Below are 27,226 nucleotides of genomic sequence, written 5' to 3'. Positions count from 1 at the left end.
ATGGGCGTTCAAATCCATGTGAAATGGCATTGCATTGTATTGTATATAACCTATACACTCCTATCCATAGATTTAAATCACCAATAGATTGTTGGTAGCACCTTACATATGAAGATGCGACATAGTTTTAGGTAGCAGTCTTAAAGAGAAAGTGACAATTTAAAAGTCTGTTCATGTTTAGCACTGACATTTTTTTTTCAGTTATCATGGGTCTATAGTTAGTACCTCGGGTCTTAGTTTCCAGGGCACAGATTTTAACAGTAGGTGAACTTGCACATATGGAATCCACCAATAACAAGGCCCACTTAAATCTTTAGTTTGCTCATTACAAAGAACGTAGAACTACACAGCGTGAAAGATAAAACCCTTCGAAATTCCAGCTCACAGCTGCACACACTTAGAATTGCTGCGTGACTCTGCAGAACTTTTGGTCTGAAATTCATGTATAATTAATTCTACATGTGCCCGTGTCTAAGTGTTGGTGTATAGTTTTGTTTTGTTTTTTCACTCAACAGTATTTCTTGGAGAGCCCCCTCTTCCCCTCCTAAAAATCCTGATGTTATTTCTTAGAGTAGTAAGTGGTTCTCAGAAACAAGTGGCTGACATGGTAATCAGGATTTCTGTCTCAGCTCTGACCATTCATTCACATCCATGTCAGTGAATGTGGGGGGTGGGGGGAGGCGGGGGCAGGACAATCCCACGCCACACAGTCATTCAGGAGCCCAGGTTCCTTCCACACCTTTGCTCTGTTAGCTCCTTATTATTGAAGCCAAATCCCTGGCATATCCCTGTTCCAACTCAAGGGGACACAGCACATGGAAGAACAAAAATGCATTGCCTTAAAGCCTGTTTCTACTTACAGTCCACCGGAAAGAGGTTAGCAAAGCCACGCTCTGCCCGAGCTGGGGAACCTAGTTTCTAGCAGAGCTGCTACTCTTCCAGGAGCTTCTTTACTTTCAACACGAGGAAGGTTTTTGATGGACAGCTTAGTGATTCTACTCCGTTTCCATTTTCTGTTCTTTAGTACTTTAGTACCTATCTTTGCAAAATTGGGATCATGATCTAAACTGGTGAGGACTGCTTTAGGACTCACATCCAACAATGCACTGTGCAAGCATAAGACTGTCTTCTTGTTCTTCCAGCGTGTCTGCAAACTGCATAGTGTATTTCAGATGCTAGTAAAAGACCTGCCTATATCAGTCAATACACAGTGAACATCAAAGCCTGTTGGATACATCACCTGGCCTTTTATTATTATCATTTTTTTCATTTCTCTCCATTTGCTTCAATAATTTAGACTCTGCTCTGTTTGAAAAAAATTGGGGGAATACCTGTTAGTGTATCAGTCATGATTCTTTAGGTTTCCAAGTGACAATCTGCCACTATGAAACTTGCTTAAGCAATAAGATCTTACATATCCAAAAGTCCAGGCTCTGAACCAAAGTAAGTTTCCTCTTCCCCTCGGGCACTGGCTGCATGCTCAGACTAAGCACGGCATGGCTACTCTAATGCCAAAGCATGCCTCCAGAAGGCTCCTCTCTCCTTAGTCTCTCTCTCTGTTTTTTTTTTTTTCAAGTCAGACACCACCAATCCATTACCCACAAGAGGGATGCAACCGTCATGATTTGGATCAAGTACAATTCTCTCCTGGAGCTGGGTGGGGTCTGCCTTCCCATGATCATATTGGAAAGAGTGTCACTTGAACAGAATCCAGGCTCTGGATGTAAGCAATAGCTGTCACATGAACAGCCAGCCTGTCTCTTGTGAAACAGGAGCCGGGTGAGGGTGATGGAGGGCATGTACACAGAATGAAACATTTCGTTCTTAAATTCTACTTCAATGAAGTTTAACCCCAGTGAAGACACTGGTGGAAGAGGCTGGTGCTGGGGAGCCACCCTGATGTAGAGTTATGTCCTCTGGATGAAACAAGTGTTCCAGAAAGAAAGCGCCTAAGACTCTACGAGGCATCACAAAGGCTCAAGAACCTTAGGCAGTTACAGGATGCACGGAGCCCCTCCCCTAAGGAGAAGGGACCGTCAGGCCTGCAGAGTTGCCTGCAAGCAGAGCAGGGAATCCTACGAATGTGACTTTCATGATTTGTCACCCATGCTGGGGTGGGATCCTTTGAGTCACCCATGTTCCTTTAACTAACCCCAATAAACCGACTGGTTCACTATGCCCTGTCTGGAATGAATATACCTTTGTTCATGTCACCACACGAAAAGTTATGCAATGCACCCTCAATACCTCCTCCCCATCACCCCCTTTATCCACCACTAACTGTCATGGTGCTTTTTTTTTCCTTTCTGATGGTGTTTTCCTGACAGACAATCACGGTGCAAACTGACCTCTTGCAGGTCCTGAGACAGCAACCACCTCCCTGGGGCCAGCCTTTCTTTCCTCCTGCATGCCTCGGCTTTGCCACGGTTGCTCACCCGTGCCTAGCACTGCATACATGCAAAGGGTCCCCCTCCTTCACTGTACTGATGATGTAGTGTGTATCCTACACACCAAGAAACCCAAACCAAGGCAGGCCATTTTTCTGCTTGAAAGCCCAACACCTTCAAGAAATTCTTCTCTAAGATGCCCATGCCTTTCACCTTCCCCAAACTTCTTCCTTATCCCACTCTCAACAGAACAGAACAGAACAGAACAGAACAGAACAGCATGCAGGTCTCCATGTGCCCCCCTCTCATGCCTCTGTTCTCCCTGTCTCTGTCTGTCTCTCTGTCTGTCTCTCTCTCTCTCTCTCTCTTTCACCTTCTTAGAAATCCCTTTCCTCCCCTCCATCTGGCAGAGATGACAAGGTCTCCCATTATACTCTTTTTCTTACTCCACCTTCTTATACACACACACACACTCACACACACTCACACACGCGCTCAGGCAGCAATGCAGAAAGATCTGATGAATGGCAAGAACCTTTGAGCTAGACGTTAGCCAGGGTTCTCTCCATGATCTTCTACTAAGAGCCCTCCTTAGAAAGGGAAGAGGAAATAGAACCTAAAGGTTTAGGCGAATGGCGACTTTGAACTTAGCCCATGCCAACAGGGCAAGTCTCTAATTTTATCACTACAATCTATGCAAACATTATATTCTATGCAGACTACAGAGCACCGTCTTGTCTTAATACTCAATTATTATTTCCCTGAGTTCTTTAAATTGATCATCCGGAGAGATGTTCCTTACTTAGGTGCTGTCCTCTCACTTTTTCTTCATTAGCTGTCCTCTCGCCCCCTGCCGCCAGGACCCTAAACAAACCTGACAGCTGTGCAGACCCAGAAGAAACAGCTGTTTTCCCCGGTCCCTGGGGGTCAGGAGCACAGTGGCAGCGAGGCGGGGTCTGGAGGCCCCTCCCCTCCCCCCGCCCGCCGCGGGGGCGGAGCGGCTCGGGTCCCGCCCGCGGGGGCGGAGAGGGAGCCGGGGCGCCGGGCAGTTCGGCTCGGCTGGTTCCGGGTTGAGAGGCTGCGCTGGACCGAAGCGGTGGCCGCTGAGCTGGTGCGGGTAAGGGGCCGCGCGGGGCCGGGATCTGCGGCCAGGGTCGGGCAGCTGAGCGGGCCGGCACCCCTCCTCTGCTCTGCCGGGCAAAGCCGCGGTGCGGCTGGGTCTGGCTGCTCTGTCCCGCAGAATTCCCCATCCCCAGCTCGACCCCCTCTCAAAGCTTTTCGGGTCCCGGGATTCCAACCCCACTGTGGCCTCCGCCCCTCTTCGGGATCTCCTCCTCGCAGCATCTATCCCTTGGGAGTGTCTGGTCCTCTAGATCCTCCTCGTCTGGAGCCCCTTCCTTGGGACGCCCTCGGCCTCTCTCCTCCAGCGCCCATCGCTGGTGGCCACCTAGGACCTCGAAACCGAGCTCCGGTGCTCGCATCCCGGGTGGCACCCACTCGGCACCGAGCCCTCGCGCCTCCGGCGTCGCAGACAGCTCCCCCCGCGCTCCCCGGCGCCTGTCGCCCGTGCCCCCGTGGGCCTGGTCCCCGGGTACCGCCCCCAATCGCGCCGCGCCGGCCGCCGGCCTCCCGGGCTCCGCTTCGCGCCGCCCCTGGCGCCATGGCGTGCAGCCTCAAGGACGAGCTGCTATGCTCCATCTGCCTGAGCATCTACCAGGACCCGGTGAGCCTGGGCTGCGAGCACTACTTCTGCCGCCGCTGTATCACCGAGCACTGGGTGCGGCAGGAGGCTCAGGGTGCCCGCGACTGCCCGGAGTGCCGGCGCACGTTCGCCGAGCCCGCGCTCGCGCCCAGCCTCAAGCTGGCCAACATCGTGGAGCGCTACAGCGCCTTCCCGCTGGACGCCATCCTCAACGCGCGCCGAGCCGCGCGACCCTGCCAGGCTCACGACAAGGTCAAGCTCTTCTGCCTCACGGACCGCGCACTGCTCTGCTTCTTCTGTGATGAGCCCGCGCTGCACGAGCAACACCAGGTCACTGGCATCGACGATGCCTTCGAGGAGTTGCAGGTGCGAGGCGGACAGGCGGGGTTGTAGGTGGGGTCAGGGTTCCAATAGGGGTAAGGGCCACAGGCCGACTTAATGCCAAAGGGGCGTGGCTCCGGTGAGGGGCGGGGCAGGGGCGGGGCCCTTGAGCATCACTGTGTCAAATGGGCTTGAGAGAGATCTGGATGGGAGACAGGTCGAGGTGGGATGGGAAGATGGAGAGAGGAAGCCACAGCTGGACCAGATGCTGGCTGAGGCTGAGGCAGAATGGGAGACAGCAGCTCCTTCTGGACTTTTGGGCAAGGGAAGGACCACTATCAAAGCTAACCTGGGAGTCGGAGTGGGGTGTGTGGGAGGGTTGAGCTACTCTAAATGCAGCTACAGAATTCTGGCATGTTTGGGGCATTGTGGGATGCGGCTTGCTGCTCCAGATGTCCATTGAGATCTAGAGTGAGGCCTGGGCCTCGGTTGGATGATGAAAGTGAGAGTTAAGCTTAAGACTTGCAAATTGTTCAGAGGGCAGGTTTGTGTGCCAAGATTAGATCAAGCAAGGTATGTGAGGTGAGAGTCTAAGGTCGGCCTCAAGTTCAGATATGACAAGAACCTTTTTTTTTTTTTTTTTTAATTTAAACCAGGGTAGGGGCCAATTGAGAGTGGAACCATGAATTAAAGATTCAAGATTTGGAGAATTAGACAAGAATTGGAGGAGGGGGAAGACAAGCCTCTAGGAATTCCCAAGGCCTGGTGATGACCCCTCTTGTCTTCTACATCCGAATCTTTGCGTACTCAATTGGACATAGCCCTTAACTGCAGCTAGTCTCCCCTAAACCTTTCCATTGTCATTGACAAGAGGGCAAGACCCCGGTCAGTGTCTTTAATACTCTAAGACCCCACCCAAACATTTTACATTCCTCAAGCTCCATTGTCGTGTGTGTGTGTGTGTGTGTGTGTGTGTGTGTGTGTGTTTGTATAGAGAGAAAGAAATATAGGTAGATACACATGCTGAGAACTACATTTCCCTGGATGTCTTCTATCAATAGGATAGTATTAATATCAATAATCAATTATTTTATTGTCCGTGTGCAAGTATTTTGCCTGCATGTGCACCATGTGCATGTGTGGTGCCCAAGAGGCCAGAGGAGGGCATCAGATCCTGTGGATCTGGATTACACATGATTGTGAGTCACCACCGTGGGTGCCGGGAATCAAACCCAGGCTCTCAGCAAGAGCTCTTCGCTGCTGAGGACGGTGATGTTGCCGCCTCAGGGGTGGGACTCTAAGGAGAAGCATTCCACGATCCGCTTTAATGGGATAATACAGCATATCTTCCAAATCCTCCCCATTAGAGGATTCTCAGTTACACAACCGTGGTGGGAGGATACCCACTAAAGTCTATTTAATGATGCTCAGGCATCTTTGACTTCTTTTCTCAAGCTGAGCAGTTTCAGCCCAGCCAGTCTCTTCCCTGGCTTTGGGATACCAGTCATAGACAATACCTCAAGGGAGCAACAGCTTTTTCCCTGGCATGTTTATTGTCCCCAAACCGGCACAGGCTTAGCCCACAGGACCTATCAATAAAACTTGAATGAATGAATGAATGAATGAATGAAAGAATGACCAAACTTGGCCTAAGTTCACCCCAACTGGAGGATTCCAAAGTGGAAGATGTTTTTCCTTAAAAAAAAAAAAAAAGAAATAGTCACTAACCTGTGAGTGGTGAGTTCTATGTCCCTCAAGATACTTAACCAGGAATTTAAATACCTACTCTCCTGCCTGGACTTTGATGAGGCTGACCTGGGAAGACCTTATCTGAAGTGTGTAGGGTGGGAGGGAGCATCAGCAGTTGCTATTGCCGTCCTCCCTCCTCCCAAGATCTCTCCAGACCCCCTGTACCCTGCTGGCTAGCCTCATCTCCCTCACCTGAGGAAGAGACTTGCCTCAATGTCCCCCTTTGGACTTAGGCAGGTGCTGGCAGAGAAACTTGCCTCCCCTTGGGGAGGCTGTGCTGAGAGGTGGGGTTCAGGCCCTTCTGCCTCTCCTAGGCTCATTAGCTGCTGGGAATGGGGCAACCTCCACCCTCAAGGTCTGCTCATCCCTCTAGCAGCTAGTGGCTGCTGGAGCCTCTGCTGAGGCCCCTATCCTGGGGAATGACCGAGAAGCTGCCAAAGCCTTGGAGATCATCTGGCACAGAGCTCACTTGACAGATGGAGAACCGGTAGAGTGGGGGAGGGGACTTGCCCGGGGTCTTGAAGGCAGAGGAGTCCAGGCTCATACACAGCTGGGGGTCTCCAGGCCCCCTACCCAGAATTAGGCCTGCAGCTTTTACCTTTATTCCAAAGCTTGGAGGCTACAGAATGCAAAGATTAGTAGTAGCTTTGTCTTCATCAGCAGGCTGCTCCACCCTGGCCCTGCCATCTGCTGGCTGTGTGACCTTAGGAAAATGACTCGCTACCTCTGAGCCTCTGGCCCCTTGACCTGCTGCGCAGAACTGCTCTGTGCCCTAGATGCTGGAGGGCAGGGGCTCTGCACCCTGGTGTGCTGCGTGAGTTCAGCAGTCAAGTCACCTCAGTTGTCTGAGTCTCCCCGTGTCACCAATTACATTTCCAGGGAAGGTGATGTAAGGGTTAATAGTTCTTGATCCAAAGCGCCGAGGAGAACTGTGGCTGGCACAGTCAGCAACCATAACTTTTAGACATCTGTGTTTATTCTAATGACTATGTTTATATAGAAAGTGGGACAATATGACATAAAAAGCCAAATACCCCTCATCCTACCTGAGGCTAGGCATGAGTAGAATTACTGTATAGTTGTGTAGAAATCTCATGTGTGTGTGTGTGTGTGTGCGTGCACATGCACACACACACACAAGTGCACATGCATGCCCCCCCACCCCCTGCCCCAGCTACTGCTGAGCACCTGGACCACAGAGCGAAGAGAAGAGAGGAGTCCATCTCCAAAGAGTTTGAGGTCCATGAGCCAAGGGCTGCCCCCAGCTGTCCTTGTAATGCCTCGCATAATCTTTCACAGCACCTGCTGTGGGGACTGCTGAGATTTATTCTCTAGTAAATGGAGGCAGGCTCACAAGCTAAGTGATAGTGTCAGGGTCAGGACTTGGGACCTGTCCAACTTGGGCCACATACGGCCTCTCTGGTGCCTCCGAAGGACATTCCCTGGCCTCCCCTTTATCATCCAGAATTGTCTCCTACCCATTCCGCTTGGTTTTTGTGTCAAGAGCACTTAGCACGAGACCAGACTAGGGGCACAGTCTGTTGGTGCCAGCTGACGCCACAAGGGCAGGTGGCTGGGGTGTCACTCTGATCAAGCATCCGGCTCCCAAGCCATCTCAAGTTCCTGACCCCCAGAGAGAGGATCCGATTCATCCGAGCCTCCCTCCCCAGGCCTCATGTGATCATTGGAGCCTTTCCTAAGGCGTGCCTCAGTGCCAACAAAGGCATCAGGGCTGAGCCTTGGATGGGAGCCTGACAGGCTGGGCACAGGGATGAGAGCCATGAGGCAGCCCCAGGAGGGGAGAGTAAGGTTGGGGATGGTAGGACCCAAATCTTTGCTCTGACTTTTCCTGCAGGGTGAAAGGCGTGGGCTTTTCTGAGCCCTCTTCCTGATCTAAGAAATGAGAGCCAGAGCAAGGCTGTTCACCGTCCATGTAAAGAGAGAGCCACTCGTATCCCTAGGGGTACCCTGGTCAGAGAGACAGATGAATGTTTTTGTCCTGGGGAAATGGCGCTCTGCAGTCACATTTCCTAGGGAAGCACAGGTTCTTGTGCACACAGCAGCCTGTAAGAGGGTGAGCTGACTGCAGCGCTTCTCCTTGAAGATGTCTGGGCAGCCAGGGATGTCTCATCCATAGCACAGGTCACAGGGGACAGAGCTGGGGGTTGAAGTTGAAGCCCCCAAAACATTATTTTCTGGAACAAAGTGGTCTGATGACAAGGCCGACAACAACAAAATGCCACCTCTAAAAAGCAGAGTGAATTACCTGGTACTGTGTGATGGGCACAGTCCCTTGAGACAGCCCTTCCTGTATCTACACCCTGAGAGGGTCAAGGGACAGCTGCACTATTCAGTCACTCCCTGAGGCTGGGAGCCTGGGAACTTGCCTGAGTCCTCCCTACAAACAGGGGGAAGAGCTGGAAGCTCCAGCCTCTTCATCAGGCCTCGCTGTAGCCTCCAGGAGCAACCAAAATTATTAGGGCTTCAGACACCCTCTCCCCATTTTATATAGGGAACCAGGTTTGGCAGACCTCTATACATATTGGGTCCAAGGTCATACATAGCCTAGCTGACCACCTTACCTTGAATTCTGCTGGACACAGGGTGAGCACGGAGGATTTGGAGGTGGCATCAAATTTGGATTCAAGACTGACTTTAATGTTTTGTCCTGGCCTCATAGCTATGTGCCTGGCTGAGGTCCTGTGTTGAACTCAGGATATAGCTATCTGATCCTGGCCCTTCCATGGTTCTGGGAGTCAGGTCCCCTCGTAGATTGGTAGCTATTTCCAAGGTCTACTCAATTCACTAAAGTAATCCAGGCCAGGAGAGAGAGGGCATGAGCAGAAAAAAAAAGGAACTTATCCACAGCTACTGCCAGTGCACTGTGAAGGGACCGGGCACACATCCTCCTCTCTTAATACTCACAACCGTTGCCTCATTTACAAATAAGGAAACCGAGGCACAGAAACTGTGCTTAGGTGACCCAATCAGGAAGTCAACTGGACCTTGAATTTGGATCATGAATATGGCCAGGGGCACAGATGTGTGGGCACACATGCAGATGTTGTTGGGGACGGGCGTGAAGATGGGAAAGTGGCTTAACTTGCTTTAGATGGGCTCTGGGTCTGGCTGTGGTGGCACAGGGGTGGGCAGGCTCCAAGGATTAGGTGTTGATCCTGAAGACGCTGAGGAACCAGAGACAGGTGTGAGCAAACTGGTGTGGCCTGTCAATTATATACCTGGAGCAGTGTGCGTGGCCATCTGTGGGAGGCCCTAGGATGAGGAAGCAGCTGTATTGTCAAGGACTGTGAGGGCTTGGCCTCAAAAACAACCATGCCGGGGAAGCACTCGTGGCTGCCAGGAGGAACTGGAGCACCCAGCTGAGGGCCTGGAAGGAAGGAAGGAAGAAGGAATGAAACAAGTCTACCCTGGGTAGGAAAAGAGGCGAGCAGGGCCAGGATTCTGACCCAGGATTCTCACATGGAGGTTCGACTCCATAGAGATGAGAGAAGGGTCCCTGAAGCCACAGTCAAGATGGCGCCTATAGCATCTCCCACCAGGGTCAGGAAGAAGGACAACCTCGTAGCAGAGGTGTCTGGCCCCCCATAATCACTACCTCTGTACTGATCCTTCCAAGTAGGTGAAGCGCCCCAGGGCCTGGCAGCTGATAGAACTGTACAGCTGTGTGTATATGTGGTCCTATAAGATGCTCCTTCACTCACTCTCCTGCCATGACCCAGCTCTGATGGGCCCTGAGGAGTCCAGCTTCCCTCCAGCTGACACCCAAGGCCTCCACTCCAGCCCAGCCAGCCCTAGCCAGCCTTTCCGGTTTCTGACTTCTACTCACTTGTCACCTGCCTGACTCTGGCCACTTCCTGCCTGACCAGTCCTTACCACTTGGAATGGCCAGAAGAGCCCTATCACCTGCCTTCTGTGTCCTTCCAACAGAAATGAAGTCAGACCCCAGTGTTCTCTGTGTTCCAAGGTCCTGTTTCTCTCGGTCTTAGGGTGGCTTATTGCCTGACTTTTCCTGGTGATCCTGGACAGAGAGGGCAATGGCAAGCCAGAGAAGTGACTGCACCCAGGTCCAGCTTGGCGAACCAACTAGACTGCTACTAGGGTTCCTTACAGGAGACTGGGTGAGAGGTTGTTTATAGAGAGATGGGTAGCTCTCAGAGCCCTGTCATGGAAAAGGACACTCTAGCATAGGTGACAAAGCACACAAATGGCTTATGGCTCTCCCCTTTCAGTTAACCTCTCACCTCCTATATACTCTCAAGGCTGTGGCTGGGTTAATCCGGCAGGGGAAGCAGTCGGTATCGGGTGGCCAGAATCTCAAGTGAGGGTCTGATGACCCCTTTCCTGCTTTTGCAAGGGACTGTTAACTCTGCTTTTGAGACAGGGTGGCCATGGCGGTGTCCCTGGAGGACAGGGCTCCATAGCCATGACAGTAGCACCTTAGATTGAGCTTACCCTGTGCAGGGTGTCATGTCAGGAGCCTCACTATTTAATGGTCCCAGCATTTTTCCAAGACCTGTGCTGTTATAGACAGGTTAGAGACCCAAGATGAAGGGCGGTGCTACCAACATGGCCAAGCGGTGATGGCTGAACTGGATCCCAGGCAGACCCCATGCTACCCCTGACACCCACTGGAGGTTTTGCCTCTACAACGAGCTGCAGACTATTAGAAGTTTAGGGATTATGTCTCTCTGATTAGGATGATCACACAAACCTGATTCCCAGAGGGTACTCGGAATTCGTTGCTGTTGAATAAAGGGAACAGAGAGCTCAAGGGGTCTCGAACATGTTCTTGGAGTCACCCAGGCCCTTGTCTCTGTCTCTTAATAGCTTTGCATCCAGGGCAGCTATGCTCACCCTGTTTTTCCTCTGTGGCTGCTCTGTCACCTAGGAGTTTATTGACAGTTTCCTGTTTGCTAACTGGCCTCTCAACTAAGAGTGTGTTCTCTGGCTTACTCTCCCCTGGCAAGCTGTATGGCCACGGGCCAGTCAGTCCCTTCCCTTAGATTTGCTTCCCGTCCTGGCAATGGCAGGGGTTGAAGCAGATGGTCCCTCCCACCCCTTCCTGCTTCTGCCATCTCAGGAAGCAGGGAGGGGCCACCTGGGCACAGCATGGAACCAGAACAAGAAGCAGTGGCAGGAGCCTCAGATGGGACACAGTGACAGCATCCCAGGCACCCTGTGAGTGCCAGGTTATGAGCCCCGGAGGTTTAAATACATCAGACATCACTTCGCACTCCCCTCCGTCGGACCTAGGATTTATCCCCATTTTTCAGATGAAGGCCCTGGGGCTCAGAGAGGTTAGATGATACCGTGGTGAGACACAAGCTAGTTGGTGACCGAGCCAACTTTCTCACCCAAAACTGTCTGATCGTGGGCTGGAGAAGACAGAGGAGTGAGAAATGAAACACGGCTCCTTCTGCGCCCTGCACCCACCCTGTGCGCTCCAGGGTTTGGGCCAGCTGTTTCCAGGGCTGTATATTGGTCCCAGCGCTGGGTCCTTCTAGGCTGTTCTCCCTATCTTTCTATCTCCTGTCAATGTCACAGTTGGCTCTTCCCATCCGAGCATGGGGAGCTCAGACCATTCCAAGGTCCTGGTCTCTGGACAGGTTCAGTTGGCCAAAGTCAGAAGTTAGGCATGCCTGGCCCTGTCCTAGGTACTGAGGATGGGAACAGCTCCAGGACATGGTCCCTGCCCTCAAGAGCCCAAGATCTAGTAAGAAAGACTGGCGGGTAATCTTACAGTGCGTGGAGCTTGGGATTCTGGCTCAGTTAATAGGATGCTCGCCTAGCATGCCTGAAGCTCTAGGTTCGATCCCCAGCACCACATAGTTTGGGTGTGGTGTTACACACCTACAGGAGGGTGAGAAGTCCAAGGTTAGTCTCTGCTCCAGGCTAACCCGGGCTATCTGAGACCCTATCTCTAAGGGGGGAAATGCATTTGCCACCACAGTGCAAGGCTGGGCCCTGCACAGAGGAATGTCAGACCGCAGGGGAGAGCTGGGGAGCTGGGCTCTCAGGACAGGTGACCTCTGAGTCATATGAGTACCCTGAATGAGGCCACATTGAGCAAGGCAGGGAGGCAAGCCCCGCACAATGCTTAATGCTGTCCAATAGAACTTTCTGGAACACTGGAGAGTTCTGCATCTGTGTTGCCTGGCGCTCTAGCTGCCAGTCCTAAGTAGATATTGAGTCCTTGAGATGAGACGAGACTAGTACAGCCAAGAAATTGAATTTTCCACTTCATTTCATTTTTGACCCATTGCAGTGTAAATAGCCACACGGAGCTGATGGCTGTCATGCTGAACAGAGCAGGTTTAGACAGAGATGACTAGAGATGGTGGGGGTAGTGTGGAAGGCTTTGAATGCTGCCCCCAAGGCCTCGTGCTCTTCTTTCCAGACTCTCAGGGGTTGGGAGAAACCTTTTGATGTCCACTGAAGATACTTGGGGAGGGGGGCGGCATAAGGCACAGATGGCCTGGTCCTGAGGCTGGAGTTTTCAAAAGAAGGATGAAGGACAAACTAAAAGCTGTGGGTGTGGAGAGAGGACCAGACTCCATGGCCTGAGAGTTGACTGGTCAGGTTCAGAGCTGATTCTCAGGGTTCTAGCCAGGATGGCACCAGTGGGTACTCTTCACCTGGTAGAACCACCTGTTCTCAGGAAGGAAGGGCAGGTCTGATGTCCCCAACACTACCTCTAAGTCCACTGTGATGAGTTTATCCAGGTCTTGATCCTCAGTCCACCCTGCCTCCAGCCTTGACAGTGCCATAGGAATCCCAGAAGGCCTTGCTGTGTGTGTGTAGAGAGGTGGAGAGTTTCCACTGCCCCTGGATAGATATAGGAGGAAGAGAAGAACAGATTTCCTCAGATCCTAGGTCCAGAATCAGTGAGGAGTTTGTCCATGTCCCGGGATGTTCCCAACCAAGTGAGAAATGGGGTTTCCAGGGCCTTAGAGGACTCATGGGGACCACCATGGGGGAAAAATGTTGTACTAGCCAGCTCTCCAAACATCTACCTCTTGATCAGATGAATTCCCAAGCTAGATTAGACTCCAGGATATCAGGGACCAAAGGAGCCACACTCTGCCCTGTGGTGAAGTAGACTTGCCTGTCCAGGAGTTGGGGGCCCAAGAGCCTTAGGAATGACCCTCAGCTGCTAGTACTGCAGGTTGAGGAGCTGAAGTTAAGCGAGGGCGGATTTCTCTCTTGTGAAAAGCAAGCCTTCCTGAGAGGCTCTGGTGTACAGGGGATGTGGAGCTGGCTTTTGGTTTTCACATCTCTGTCAGGGCCCATCCAAGAATCTCATACTGGTGGCTTGAGATCCACTCTGAGGGAAGCATTGACACCATAGGAATTAGCTAGCAGTATTAGGGCTGACTGGCCTTCCTGCCTTCTCTTCTTTCCTTCTTTCCTTCCTTCTCTCCCTCTCTTCCTTTCTTCTTTCTTTCCTTTATCCCTTCTTTCCTTGCTCCTTTTTCCCTCCCTCTTCCTTCTTTTCTTCCTCCCTCCCTCCCTCCCTCCTTACCTCCCTCCCTCCTTCTCTCCCTCCCTCTCCCTTCCTTCTTTTCTTCCTCCCTCCCTTCTTCCTCCTCCCTTCCTCCATCACTTGCTCCCTCCCTTCCTTCCCTCTTTCCTTCCTTCCTTCTTTCCTTTCTCCCTCCCTCCCTTTTACCCCCCACCCCAGGAGCAGCCCTGGTGATGACACGCGAGCCCCCACAGTCCTCAGACACAGAAACCTCTTCCTTTAGCTCTTCTGCTTTCCACTCGTGACATTTGTCTCTACTGTTGTCTCATACTGAGATGGCAGCTAGAGTTCCTCCATTGTGTCTGTTGAAGCAATCTACTCTCACAAAACGTGCCACCCCCATTTTGTTGGTTACCCGTTTCCATGACCACAGCATCGCACACTCTGTCATCTTTTCCAGAGTGTGGACCACAGTCGTCATCCCCTTGCTCTTTGCTTACTTTTCTGGTTTATTATCAATCTTTCCTGGAAAATTCCCCCTGGGCAGAAACTGCCTCTGTCTTGTTCTCCCTTGTAGCTTCGGAGCCATAGTGGTGCCTGTTTAACATAGCTGCTCAATGAACACTTGATAAATAAGTCTACAAAACGCATCCCAGGGTAGCCAGGACTACACAGAGAATCCCAGTCTTGAACACCGCCTCCCCCACAAAAAGGAACCTGTTTTTAGCCTGTCTGACACTGCTTGGCCTAAGCTGACTGGGGTCCCTAGGACTTGCTCAGGGTCTCTTTTCATGGAAATTCATTCACACAGCTCCTTCTCAGAGCCCCTGCAAGTACCAGACAGCCACTAGGTGCAGACCACAGAGGGAGGTGGAGCAGTCAGTGAACCATAAGGAACCTGAGGGCTAATATGGGAAAGGAGGAGGGACAGACCAGAGGACACGTCCTATGATACTGAGGCTAGAGCCTCAGTAAGTGCAGACAGCTGGACTCTGTTGGGGACTATCCATCCTCACCCCCATTTATGTATTTGACAAATAAGCAAGTACACCTGCTATGTGCTGGTACCACTCTGGGCGCTGAGGATACAGGAAGATATAACAGCAAACGAGCTGCACAGACAGGACCCTGGTTGATCAGTGAAGGATACTAAGCCTGAGCAAAGTCCGGCGGCTGGAGGGGTGAGATTGCAATATGCTTGCCTGGCTTCTGCACCTGCTCCCCATCTCTATCCCCATCCCCATCCCCGCTCCCACCACCAAAATAATGTCCCAAGTTTTGAGCCAGCTCTGGATGAAGGAGGGGCACCATTTTGTCTGGATGAGAGCGAGAAGGGAGAAAAAGAGGAGATCTGGGAGATGCAGAATTGAAGCAGACAGCACACTTCAGTGGTCAACATAAATGGCACCCAATGCAATGTTTTCCCTCAATCAAAGTTAATGCCAGAAAAATCTATAAAGAACAAACTATCAATGTTTTAAGCAAGGCCAGCACAAGTAAGCCAAATGGAATTCTAGACAGGAAAAATCGCAATACCAAGCCTGGTTTGGGTCAAAGGGGGAGGCAGTTGGGTGCATGTGTGTGTTTGTGTGTGTGCGCACGCACACTCGCTCACGTGCACAAAACCTCACCTGTCAAAGGTCGGCAGCAGTCCACTCTTTAAAACAGAGCTTATCTTTGTTATTCTTTTAAAAATTTATTTATTTTATTTAATGTGTATGAATGTTTGCCTGAATGCATGTCTGGGCACAACATGCATGGGTGGTAGCCAGAGGTCAGAAGAGGAGGTCTCATCCCAGCCACTAAAGTTTACAGACTTGCAAGCCACTTTGCAGATGCTTGAACTGAGCCTGGCTCCTCTGCAGGAGCCGCAGTGGTCTTCACAGCTGAGCTAGCTCTCCAGCCCCTGGCCATGTGTTGTTGTTGTTGTTGTTGCTGTTGTTGTTGTGTTGTTTTGAAACAAGATATCTCATTGGGACCTAGAGCTTGCCTACTAGGTTAGGCTAGCCCCAGGAATCCCCTGGTATCCCCTAGTTCTGGGGTTACAAGCATGTGCTACCACAAGCAGCTTTGTACACCAGGGCTGGGGGTTGAACTTGGGGCCTCGTGCTAGTGTGGCAAGCACCCCACTGACTGAGCCACCTCCCAGCCTCCAGTCCTGTCTTCATTTCTAGAGGCGATCAATACCTTGCCTGTCAGGATTGGTCACAGTGGATAGCGTTAGGTGTCATCACTGCAGAAAATATGAAACCTGGCTTTAAGCTTGTAGGCGCCAGCTCACCATGCCAGCTCTGACCAGTACATGCTGGCTATGTGTTCTTGACCTTTTTATACCCTTTTTTCTATTTGAAAATGGGAGTAGCAATAGTGTTCCAGGAAGGCTTCCATGACCTAGAACCAGCCCAAGGCTGAGAGCAGGACTCAGCCAGGTGAGGAGAGACTGCAGGCAGTGAGTGGGTTTGTGCTGCTGCAGCCTGGGTTTCCATTAGAAACGGATGCCAGCCAGTGGCTAAAGGGAAGGCTAAGGGAGTGTATGCAGAGGTTGTTTGGCAGAGGGGGACAGAGAGTGAGGCCTGATAACTTATGACGGTAACCTAGCTACTTAAGAAAGTAAGGCAGAAGACTTGTTGCAAGGTTGAGGCCAGCCTGGGCTACATAGTGAGTTCTGGGCCAGCTTGGTCTACAGAAGGAGACCCTGATTTCAAAATCAAAAGAGATCTAGGATATGGCTCAGGGACAAAGTGCTCTCTCTTGGATTTAGGGAACGAACTCAATATGGTGGGTGAGCTATGATGGGAGATGGACATTGGGGTTGGCGGGGTCAAGGGCAGAATAGGCCCCAGCTGCCAACAGAAGACTGCCCTGGCTGGGTGTGGCCTTCTCCCCCATGCAGGCCCTGTGTGTATTTCAGAGAGAACTGAAGGAGCAGCTTCAGGCCCTTCAGGACAGCGAGCGGGAACACACGGAGGCGCTGCAGCTCCTCAAGCGACAGCTGGCAGAGACCAAGGTGAGCCTGGCCCAGTGTGGGAGTGAGTGGGGCGGGAGGTGCTGAGGTAAGGCTGTGAAGGCTCAACCCTTCCGACCTCTGAGGAAACCTAGCTTCCGGGTGCATAAGCGTGGTGGGAGAGAGGCATGGTGGGTAGGAGCGGAGCTTTTGAGAAAGTGAATGGGACCTACCCCCAATGTCACTGAGTGGGTTGGTGCCTGAGTGGGGCCATTTCTCTTCAACTGTGACAGAGTTGTGGGACCAGGGACCTTCTGAAGACTTCTGGCTATCTGAGGGGCTGAACACATCTGCTTGGTCTCTTTTGTTCTTCCTGTCCCTTCTCTCTGTCATTATCTCCTCCCTCACTGCCCAGAAGCCAACTGTGCCATGTCTCCTCCAAGCCATGACTGCTGTCATTTCCCCTCTTGGACTCAAGGATAGAGATAAGGATTCTGAAGCCAGATGTCATGAGACACACCTGTAACTCAGCCCTAAGGAGGCTACCACAGGAAGGGGTTGAGTCTCGGGCCAGCCTGGGCTACATGGCAAGACTTTATCTCAAGATGTTGGGGGAACCTGATTCTATCTCTGAGAAGTAGGCGGAAATTCTGTCCCATGGTCTCTGGCTATAGTGACGGCAAAGAGCCTTTTATCCTTACCCTGAGAGGAGTCCTCATGTCCAGCCTAACAGTGACCCTGTGACCCTGGGTAAAGCATATCCCTGACCCATCTGTCCAGACAGTGAGGACTCTGACCAGTTCAATCTAGAACATCGGGTCTGGAAGCAGAGTTTCACATACTCGGGGACTCTGGGAAATGACTTTAGGCTGACCCTGCTCTACAAGATGAAAGGCGTTGCAGCTGGAACAGAGCCTTGGGGGTCCCCTAGCCTGGAGAAGCCATTGGTCATTGGTAACCTCCATCTGGGAATCAGCGGTGGCCACCACCCCACAGAGTGGTCTTGGGAGGGTCATGACAGACATTCAGGACATTCCAGAGGGCCTCTGAGCAGGGCCCCTCAGTGGGAGAGAGATGAGAGACCGCCACGGGGTTGCGACCTCTGTTTCTCCTCTTAGTTTCTCTGTCCAGCAACTCCACACTGCTCCCGTGAGGAGAAACAGACGGGAACCTGTTTGAATGGGCCTGTTCTCCCCTACGGCAGCTTCCCTTGTTCACCCCTCTTCTCTCCCCCCCACATTCCTTTTCCTCCACTGACCTCCTGCCCGCCTTTCCTGTCCATCTGTGTGCTGCTGGGGCCCCGCCCCCCCTTCACTTTCCCCAGCCTGGCTTCCTGTCTGGACCCAGTGTATTTATATAAGAAATGCTGATGGAGGTTTTGAGGCTATATTTCACCTGGTGTCTGACTGGCTTCGATGCCGCGCCTGCCTGCCCTCCAATGGCCTCGCCTAGGGGCCTGTCTGCTCTCCCTCCTCCAACCGTGTTTTCCTTGGTAGGCTCTGATATGACATGTTTTTGGCCGAGTGTTTCTGAAAGGGCCACAGCTGCCCCAGACCCAGTGTGTGTGTGGGAATGTGGTAACCTAGACTGCCTCCCCACCAAGGAACTGAATGACAGCCCAAGTTCAATCCCGGGGACCCCCCAAGTTGAAAGTAGTCATGAGAGCTCAATACCCGCCCCCCCCCCCCCAGTCCTAGCACAGTGCCTGATCTATAGTGACTAGTTGTCAAGCAAATTGAGTTTTTTAAAAAAAGTAACAATGATAATAAAGTAGGAAAGCGTAACCCCAATGAGGAAATTTCAGCCCGGAGAGACTGGACAGCCAGCCAGAGCCCCCAGCCCCTCCTGCAGCTTGTTTTAGTGGCAAGATGTATGACACTGTGAAGAGTTTGGAAGACCCCATAGGGCTGTGTGCAGCACTCCTGGACTGACACTCTGATATGCCACTTCCTGATCCCCTTTCTGCCTCCATCCTCTTTCTCCATCCGTCCTCTCTTCTCCTGGGGATGCTGGATTCATAGAAAGGAAACGCAGTCTGCCCCAGCTTTGTGGTGCCATCTTAAGCAAGTCCCTCCACCCCTGTCCCCTCCATCCCTTAAGCTGCCCCTGACCTCCAGCCTGTGCCAGTCCTGGGGTTGCACACAGACAGGGAACATGACATTTCAACCTAGGAAGGGCTTGTGCAAGGGCTAGAGGAACAGATTGTGGGAGAGACAGCAGAGAAGAATGCTGGCCTGTCTAACACCTGAAAAAATGAAGCGAAGTCTCTGGGGAGGCGGGGAGCTCTCCCCCCACTAGGTCTTGGGGAGACACAGAAACAGAGACTAACCCAGACAGACAGGGTAGCCCTGGAAGACTGCTCCAGAGGATACAGGGAGGTGGAACCCATCCTCCCTGGTGTGGCTGCTTCACCCTCTCTGGGTGAGAGACTCCAGGAGGCCTCTGGCAGCCCATGCCTGCATCCCCAGCTCCTCAGTCCACTCTTTCTTTGTCTTCCTGGAGTGTTGGGTGGGCATGCGCAGGGAGGCTGGCTCACCGCCAGGAGTTCTTCTCAGCCACCACAGGAAAGAACAGGCCCTAATTGAGCCTTTCTGGAGCCTCCCACAGAGCCCCAGGCACTGAACACAGTGGGGTCTCTGACTCTGTGAACTGCCAGCCAGAGGCCCACAAAAGTGAAATTGCAGAGGCAGGCCCCACATGGTGGCTACATCCTGTGTCGCCTGAGTGTCAGTGTTCCTCAAGCTGCCCCCTCTGCCTGCCCACCCCCATCCCAAGAGCCCAATCAGAAGCTATCTCTCCATGGGTATGCCTATTAGAAACCACATCAGCTGTCTTTCTGCACAGGGCCCATCTGATAAACATCTCCACCACTCCCCTGCAATGAGGCTTGTGTAACCCCTCATAGAGAGGGAGACTGAGTAAAACCAAGCTTAGGTAGTTGAGCCCACTACAGCTAGAGACCCAGTCACTCCTGTGCGTCCTCTTGGGCCTAAGAGAGTGTCTCTGTGTTCAGACCTCCCTTGACAGTGTGGCCTTGTTCCCACAGAAAGGTCTTGGGAGGAGCTGTATGGGCAAATTACTACCAAGATTTGTCTATCCTGTGCCTGTTTATGAGTGTCACTGACCGCAAGATCCCCTTTGTCATCCCTTAGAACCTATAGATGCGTTGTTTAAATGTCAGACCACTAAGTCTGGGGTTGGACACGTAGGCATCCCCTACCTAGCTTTCCCATCTCTCCTTCCTTCATGCCAAGCGTCTGGGCTGTACCACCCACTCATGTCCTTCACAGCCTCGGTGGCCCCACTGTGCCTTTGATGGACCTCCATGGAACAATGAGATGAGCCCTTCCGTCCTGTGCAGGTCCCATCTCACTCCCTTGCTTATCACCTGTGTGCCGTTCCCTGCCCAGCAAGCCTCCCCTCCCCCATCTTTGTGTCAAGGCTCCCCCTCCCACTAGCAACTGGACACACGTAGACTTTCCCACAACCCCTGATGGTTGCTCCCCTGCTCCCCCCACACACACAGTCCTCTACCAAGAGCCTGCGGACCACCATCGGGGAAGCCTTTGAGCGGCTGCACCGGCTACTTCGAGAGCGACAGAAGGCCATGCTGGAGGAGCTAGAGGCTGACACAGCCCGCACACTGACGGACATTGAGCAGAAGGTCCAGCGTTACAGCCAGCAACTGCGAAAGGTGCAAGAGGGGGCCCAGATCCTGCAGGAGCGGCTGGCAGAGACTGACCGGCACACCTTCCTTGCAGGAGTGGCCTCCCTGTCTGAGAGGTAAGTGCCACCTGCCTGCAGTCTTCCTCAAGTGCCTCTCCCAACCTAACCAAGGCAGTGAGGGGGTTCTGGGAGATGGGACTGTCAACAGATTAATCATATTATCACCATTGTTTATAGGAATCTGGTATAAATGTATTGGAGCCAGACCTAAAGGTCTTCCATATTCGTATTATTCTGTGTATAATATATTCTGAGCTGGGTGTGGTGACTGACACCTGTAATTACAACACTGGTAATGTAAAGGCAAGAGGTTTGTCACAAGTTTGAGGCCAGCCTGGGCTATGTAGTGAGTTCCAGCCTGGGGTACATAGTGAAATCTTATCTCAGAATAATATATGCATATATTCTGTCTGTATTATAACAGCATAAGCAATATTTGATGATGTTATAGTTATTTAACACACTTTTGTATTATTTTATGCTGTTTCGTTTTGGGGAGATGGGGTATATGTGGTCATGTGTGTAAAAGCCAGAGGACAAACTCAACTGTCATTCTTCAAGCGTTCTCTACCTTGAGGGGTTTGTTGGGGGTGTGATGGGGAGAACTTGAGACAAAGATTCTTTGTGAAGCCCTGACATTCTGGAACTCACTCTGTAGACCAGGCTGGCCTAAACTCAGAGATCTCCTTGCTTCTGCCTCCCAAGTGCTGGGATTAAAGGCACACACCACCATAGCGCAGTCATCTTGGGTTTTTGGTTTTTATTTTAAGACTTCGAGTGTGTGTGTGTGTGTGTGTGTGTGTGTGTGTGAATGTATACCACCAATGTATGGATGCAGTGAGCACTCAAAACCACTGATGGGTCTCTTCAGCCCCAACCTTGTCTTTTGAGATGAGGTCTCCCACTGACCTGGAACTCTCCAAGCAAGGTAAGACTGTCTGGCCAGCGAGTCTCCAGAGAATCCTCCTATCTCTACCTTTCCAGTGCTGGGATTTCAAATGTGCACTACCACACATGTTTTTGTTTTAATGTAGGTGATCAGGATCGAACTTACGACCTCTTGTTTGCAAGCAGGAACTTTAGGAACTGAGCCATCTCCTTAGCCCCTTATCTACAATAATAAGGATACTATGTATCATTCTATATAGACAGTAGATTACCCTATCCTTCTGAGCCTCACACAGGGAGTTACAATACTGTCATCTTCATTTCACAAGTATAGAATCTGAGGCTGGGAGATTAGATCAGTTGGCCAAGGCTATTTGGGCTGGTGGTGAAGCCAGCGGTCAAGCCCAGGCTTCTCAAAGTTCCTATTCATGGCTTCCGTGAATATTGGCTTGCTGGAGATCAACACTTACCACTAACGTCATGTTTGATGTTGGCCCTGAGCCGGCCACTGAGCTAAGCTTTTTTTTGTCCACTACTCCATGCCGTCCTAGAAAGGCAGGGTCTAGCACTGGGTCTAGCACAGGGTCTAGCACAATACCCTTTGCACTTGACTTTGGTCAGAAACCTGAGAAAGGACCACACAGTACCCATCTTACAGAGGAGCAAACAAACCAAAGGTAACAGAATGGTCACAAGTGGGAGAAGCTGGCACTTGTATCTTGGGTCCCACAGACACGTCACTCATTGCCCCATCCTGGAGGTGGGTACCGGACCCCACAAGGCCTTCTCTCCCGCTGTCCTTCCAGGCTCAAGGGGAAGATTCATGAGACCAACCTAACGTACGAAGACTTCCCGACCTCCAAGTACACCGGCCCCCTGCAGTACACCATCTGGAAATCTCTTTTCCAGGACATCCACCCAGGTGAGACTCTGCCTGTCCCCTTGGCGAGAAAAGGAGAAATATGGATTGCCACCAGGGATCAGGTGTGACAGGTGGCAGAGCAGGAAGTGAGCAGAGTGCCAGCCTACGTTCTGTTCTGTCCTGTTCTTTAACTGCTTCATGTCACTATGTCCCACTCGGGTCCTGGGATACTTACTACAATCATCCACATGCCACACGTGTGGGATTGGAGGCTGGGAGCTAGAGTGATGGGGTGGGTCCTCTGCTGTGCCCGGAGCCTATGCAGAAAGCCCTCTACTAGCTGTTCCATTGCTGTGCCTGTTCCCCAAGTGGAAGGACAGATGTCCCCTGTCCTGACACAGGAGTCAGAGTCCATCTACCTGGATGGATTTATTATTGTATCCTATAGTGAATATCCCTTGGTTTCGAGAGTCAAAAGAGACAGACAAGTGACCAGCCCTTGACGGTCTAGCAGGATAAGTGCTCTGACATGAGATGTGCACATATCATAGAAGCCTCGAATATGGCAGCAGCAAGGGTGGGAGCAGCGTCTGCGGGGGAGAGAGGAGGAGAGATTAATCAGAAGTTCCAAAAGGAGTGAAGGTCACCTCAGGATGTCCCCAGTTGAGCCCCAGCAGGGATCGATACAGCCTTGCAGGGAATAGATGCTGGATCAGAGTGCTGTGTGGGTGAAGCAGTACACCCGAAGAGAGACAAGAACCCCTGAGGTCTTTTTCTCTCCTCCCCTGGAACCCAGGGACACCCCTCCAGTAGGTAGTCTAGGAGCTTTCTGCCTTGCTGCCGTCTGTTCCATCCCTGTCATAGGTGCCTCACCCCATCAGTCAAAGCCCTCCAAGACACCACACTCGGCTGTACCGAGCCATCTTCAGACTGTGAGCGAGCTAAATTCTCTGTCCTCTGAGCATTTGTCTGGGGACCTTGGCACCATTGTCAGTCAGTATTTGATGACCAAAACTCACTCTCCCTTGTAGCTTTGCTTTTAAACACCTCTGCTGAACCGCCGCCATCTTGGTTTCCTGGTCACGATGCCTGACACAGTCTGTGTGGGTTCACTCTCTCTGGACTTGGGACTTTAAGGGCCCAGAGGCTGGGTTCAAGTTATCCCCAATAGCCAGCAATCAGTGTTTGTTCATGAAGGAATGAAAACAATGGGTGTTAGACCCAGGTCTACCTCTAGAATCGCGCCTAGCGTATACAGTAGGTACTCTGTAAGTGTTGAATAGAATAGTCCTAGAGTATACAGTAGCTACTCTATAAGTGTTGAATAAAGGGCCTTGCTGCAGGTCCTTAGTTCCTCCTCTTCCTTCTCTAGGCCAGTTAGGTCCTCTCAATGACAGGGATGGTAGTATTGCTTTTTTGCCTCTGTCACAAGTGAGCAAACGATCGCTCCAAGCAGGGTATACCTCCCTCTGTACCACTGAGCAAGAAGGTCTTGCCGGAGGCCCTGTCCTACACCCAGGAGGCTAGCAGCACCCTCAGCCTCTATTCGGGAGATGCTACCATCCCTTCCCCTCTGTTACAGCAACCCAAAGTGTCTCCGGCCATGGTCAGACTTCTTTTGAAAACCAAATTGCCTCAGTTGAGACCACAGGCCCTGAGAACACGGCCTGCAAAGGGACCAAGGGGACAGGTGTGTGACCTGAGCATTCTGCCCTGAGTCAATGCCCCTGGGACTTCAGACAACAGTGACCCGGTTGGCTGGGCCCCTTTCTTTGTCTGCAGAACCTATGAAGTCACTCCGGCTCAGCACCAGAGCCTTTTATGTCCAGATGGGAGGGCTGCTTTCCCCCCAGGGACGTAACTGTGGCTTCTAGTGGCTTCCTGCCTACCCCTCCCAGCCCAACCTGCCCATTAGATCACCTGAGAACCCCATTGAACACCTGTCCCTTACTCTGTAGTCTCCGCTTCACCACCTTCAGCCCCCTGCCCAGTCCCCCAGCTCTTCAGCCACCAGCCCCTCTGCCAAGCCAGTCTAATCCTCCCCTCCTCCCAGGTGCAAACTCCCAGTGAGCCATGCAGCCCATTGTCCCAAGGCCACCAGACACTCCTCTCCCTCCTCAGCCTCCCCGGCCTTGTCTGGCCTCTCCCCCACTGCTCCTCATCTGGATTTAATCATTTTGAGTGCCAGACTGTTCCCCGCCCCACTGTGTGGCCCAAGGCAAAGCTGTCCCCCAGCTGAACCTCAGTTTTCCCATCTAAACCTTAGGGATGGTCCCAGTTGTTGCCCAGGGTAGATAAGGGAGTGAACCTGTTTCTTTGTAACTTAGTAAGCAAGTTTTACTCTTTGTTGTTATGTATCATCGTATCATCGGACACTTTTCCCCAAGCTGGTTAGACTTTCTGGGGCCACAGGATGGAAAGTCACAGCTCGAGTTCCAACTCACTTTTCACACCAAGTAGAATCTGAGCAAGCCACTTACTTCAGAGAGCCTCAGTTTCCCCTTCTGAAAAAGGGCAGCAACCATCGTGACCTCGGGTTGCTGTGGTGCTCTCGGTATGGCCAAGCCTATTCCATGCAGGGACGGTGACAGGAAGCTTGGACTGCAGAGGGCCTGGGGAAGTGGGAGGAAGCCCGTGGGAACAGATTTCTTTTTCTAAGGCTTGGCTTGTGGGGGGTTTGGGGGGGAACAAGCGTATTTCCTGTCCCATCATTCCCCTGCTATACTGGAGAACAAAGAGTGTTTCTTGCTGGGCGCCTGGGAAGTCTTTCTCTGCTGCTTGGATGATAGTTGAAGAAGAACAGGAAACATTCTCATGGAATCTGGAAATCTGTGGCCCTTCCTGGGTGCCTTCTGACCCAAGGCCTTAGAGAGGTTTGAGAGCCTAGGGACATACCTGTAGAGGAGACAGGCCTCAGGCCCAGCCTTTGGTTTATAAATCATGAATGTCGGAATGTCACAGCTAGAGGTGGCCTCTGACCTGAGCGAGCCTGGGGAAAGGCTTTGGTTCCTCAGGGTCTCACCACTCTCCAGAGGGTACCTGGAGTAGGGGGAAGGGGAGCTGCCAGGGTACCTCTCAGGTCCCTAACTGCTCCCTCTGAAGGCCACTGCCTCTGCCAGCTTCAGGGAGACCTTCAAGTTCTGGAGAACTTCTGTTAAGTTCTTAAGAACTTCTGTTAACATCTTAACCTCTGTTAAGATGAGATGGGAGAACTTCTTGTAGCCTCACAATCTCTGGAGTGCAAAGGACACTCAGAGTCAGGCCACACCTCTATCCTATGGAAACCATCAGGCTCAGCCCCAGCCCTAGCCCCAAGGAGCTGGCCCCATCCCTGGAGAATCAGGACCTACGGCGCAGAGGATGAATGCTTCTGCCCTCCTCTACGCAGGACTCAGCCGGGTCAGGCTTTCCCCTGCCCACAGGCTCTTCACTGTCACACTGGTCTCAGAACCACCAGGAGCCCAACCCACTCAGCAGTGGCTCTGGAAGGGACCCACAATGTCCTACACAGACTTAAGAGTCAGGTTGAAGCTGGGCGGTGGTGACGCACACCTTTAATCCCAGCACTTGGGAGGCAGAGACAGGTGAATTTCTGAGTTCAAGGCCAGCCTGGTCTACAGAGTGAGTTCCAGGACAGCCAGGGCTACACAGAGAAACCCTGACTTGAAAAAAAACAAAACAAGCAAACAAACAAAGAGTCAGGCTGAGTCTTAATGCTGCTTGCCAGTATCCCCCTGACTATTCCTTGACCCCTGGGGTCTCCCCACTACCTATTGCTGGTGTTTTCCCCAGAACCCTAAGGATCCCCACATCCACTCCACCCCAACGGATCCCAGTCTGTAGTGTAAACAATGCAGCGTCTGTATCTAATTAGTTTCTTACACACACACACAAACACACACACACACTCACACTCACACATCCTTCTAGCCTTTCCTCTTACTGTGGGAGTTCTTCACACTGCACAGGGCAGGACCTTTCTTGTTCTGACTAACTGCCCAGGGACTGACAGAATACAGGCACAGGTTCATGTGTGTGTCCATTAACCTCCCCGTTCACATCCTTGGACAAAGGATTGTTCCACAGGCCCCTCTAGACCCAGGGCTCCTGGTTCCCACACAGCTCTCTGCGCTCTGAGGAAGCGTGAGAGGCAGAAGTGAATGACCCATGACCTAGCTCACTGAAGAAGCCTGTTAGGGATGCACCAGAAATGTGATGCTGGGCCGACTAGAAACATGATGCCTAGTGGGACGGCCACAAGCCCTGGGGCATCTTATTTCTCTGTGGAGATACAGCCTGCAGAGGCACTGACTGGGGAGTAACAGTGGTCCAGGTCTAGAGCCATTGTGACCCTGCTCTCGCTGAGAAGGAAAGAGACAAGGAGTTGGGAGGAACTGTAGCCATAGTCCATCGCCTCCCCCAGTTCTTTCTCCCCTCGCCATGCTCTGGCCTGGAGAGACTCCCGTAGCTGAGAAGTGCCAGTCCCAGGTTCTCTCTGTCCCTGGAGGGGGTTATCAGAGTAAACAGGAGGAATAAACCAGAGTACTTGACAAGAGTTCGGGAGACTGTCAAATCAGACCTGCTGAGCCGGTATGGCCAGCTCAGAACCAGGTGACCCAACCTGCACCACGAGCTCAGCACTGTCAGAGGCGAGTACATGTGAGTGCCCGGAAGCCTGCCTCTGCTGGGCTCTGTGGTCACCACTGAACTCTCAAGGAGGAGCTGAGATCACCGCAACCTGGGCCTTGGCCTCTGGTGCAAAGCCAGTGAGAAATGTGCTCAGAGGGCCATACCCTGTGTGAGAGAGTGGCACAGAGAGAGAGAGAGTGCACGAGTCCCAGAGGGTAAGCTGGGAACCAGCTCATTCCTCCAACATGAAGGCTCCCAGAGGGTGGGCCTCTGAAAGAGCCTCTTTGGGTGATCTCAGCAGAGAGGATGTAGGGCAGGTGGGGGTGGGGTAGACAGCAGGAACAAAGGAGCTGGGCCTGAATGAAGAGGTGGGCTCTGGCCAGGGGCCAGGTGCCAGGGGCTGGGTGCCCTTCAATAGTTCCAGCTCTGCCGGCATCTTTTGACCTAAGATCAGTCAGGGCTCCTGAGGGTCTCAATTTTCCTGTCTGTCAAATGGGAGAGTTTAGTAGGATTAGAGATTCCCAACCTCTGGGGG

At 52.1% G+C, this 27,226-nt stretch overlaps 1 protein-coding gene and 1 long non-coding RNA gene across 2 annotated transcripts in view; one reads left to right on the top strand and one right to left on the bottom strand.

The window, feature by feature from the left end:
• Positions 1-3,442: 3,442 nt before the first annotated feature.
• Positions 3,443-27,226, top strand: part of Trim62 (tripartite motif containing 62) — a 27,079-nt gene continuing 3,295 nt past the window's right edge. The window contains exons 1-4 of the mRNA XM_021159394.3: positions 3,443-4,455; positions 16,554-16,649; positions 20,113-20,369; positions 22,007-22,122. Of these exons, the coding sequence (XP_021015053.1) occupies positions 4,048-4,455; positions 16,554-16,649; positions 20,113-20,369; positions 22,007-22,122 (877 nt within the window). The 5' untranslated portion in view covers positions 3,443-4,047. The remainder of the gene's footprint in view (positions 4,456-16,553; positions 16,650-20,112; positions 20,370-22,006; positions 22,123-27,226) is intronic.
• The window catches only part of LOC110292238 (uncharacterized), a 25,902-nt gene continuing 11,082 nt past the window's right edge, over positions 12,407-27,226 (bottom strand). Inside the window, exon 2 of the long non-coding RNA XR_002377693.2 lies at positions 12,407-13,005. This is a non-coding gene — a long non-coding RNA (uncharacterized LOC110292238). The remainder of the gene's footprint in view (positions 13,006-27,226) is intronic.

Source organism: Mus caroli, unplaced genomic scaffold (assembly GCF_978045245.1).
Source record: "Mus caroli unplaced genomic scaffold, Mus_caroli_1 scaffold_6, whole genome shotgun sequence".
In the NCBI taxonomy this organism is placed as follows: Eukaryota; Metazoa; Chordata; class Mammalia; order Rodentia; family Muridae; genus Mus; species Mus caroli.
Note: the sequence above shows the minus strand (reverse complement) of the source record. Positions and strands in the feature narration are given on the sequence as shown.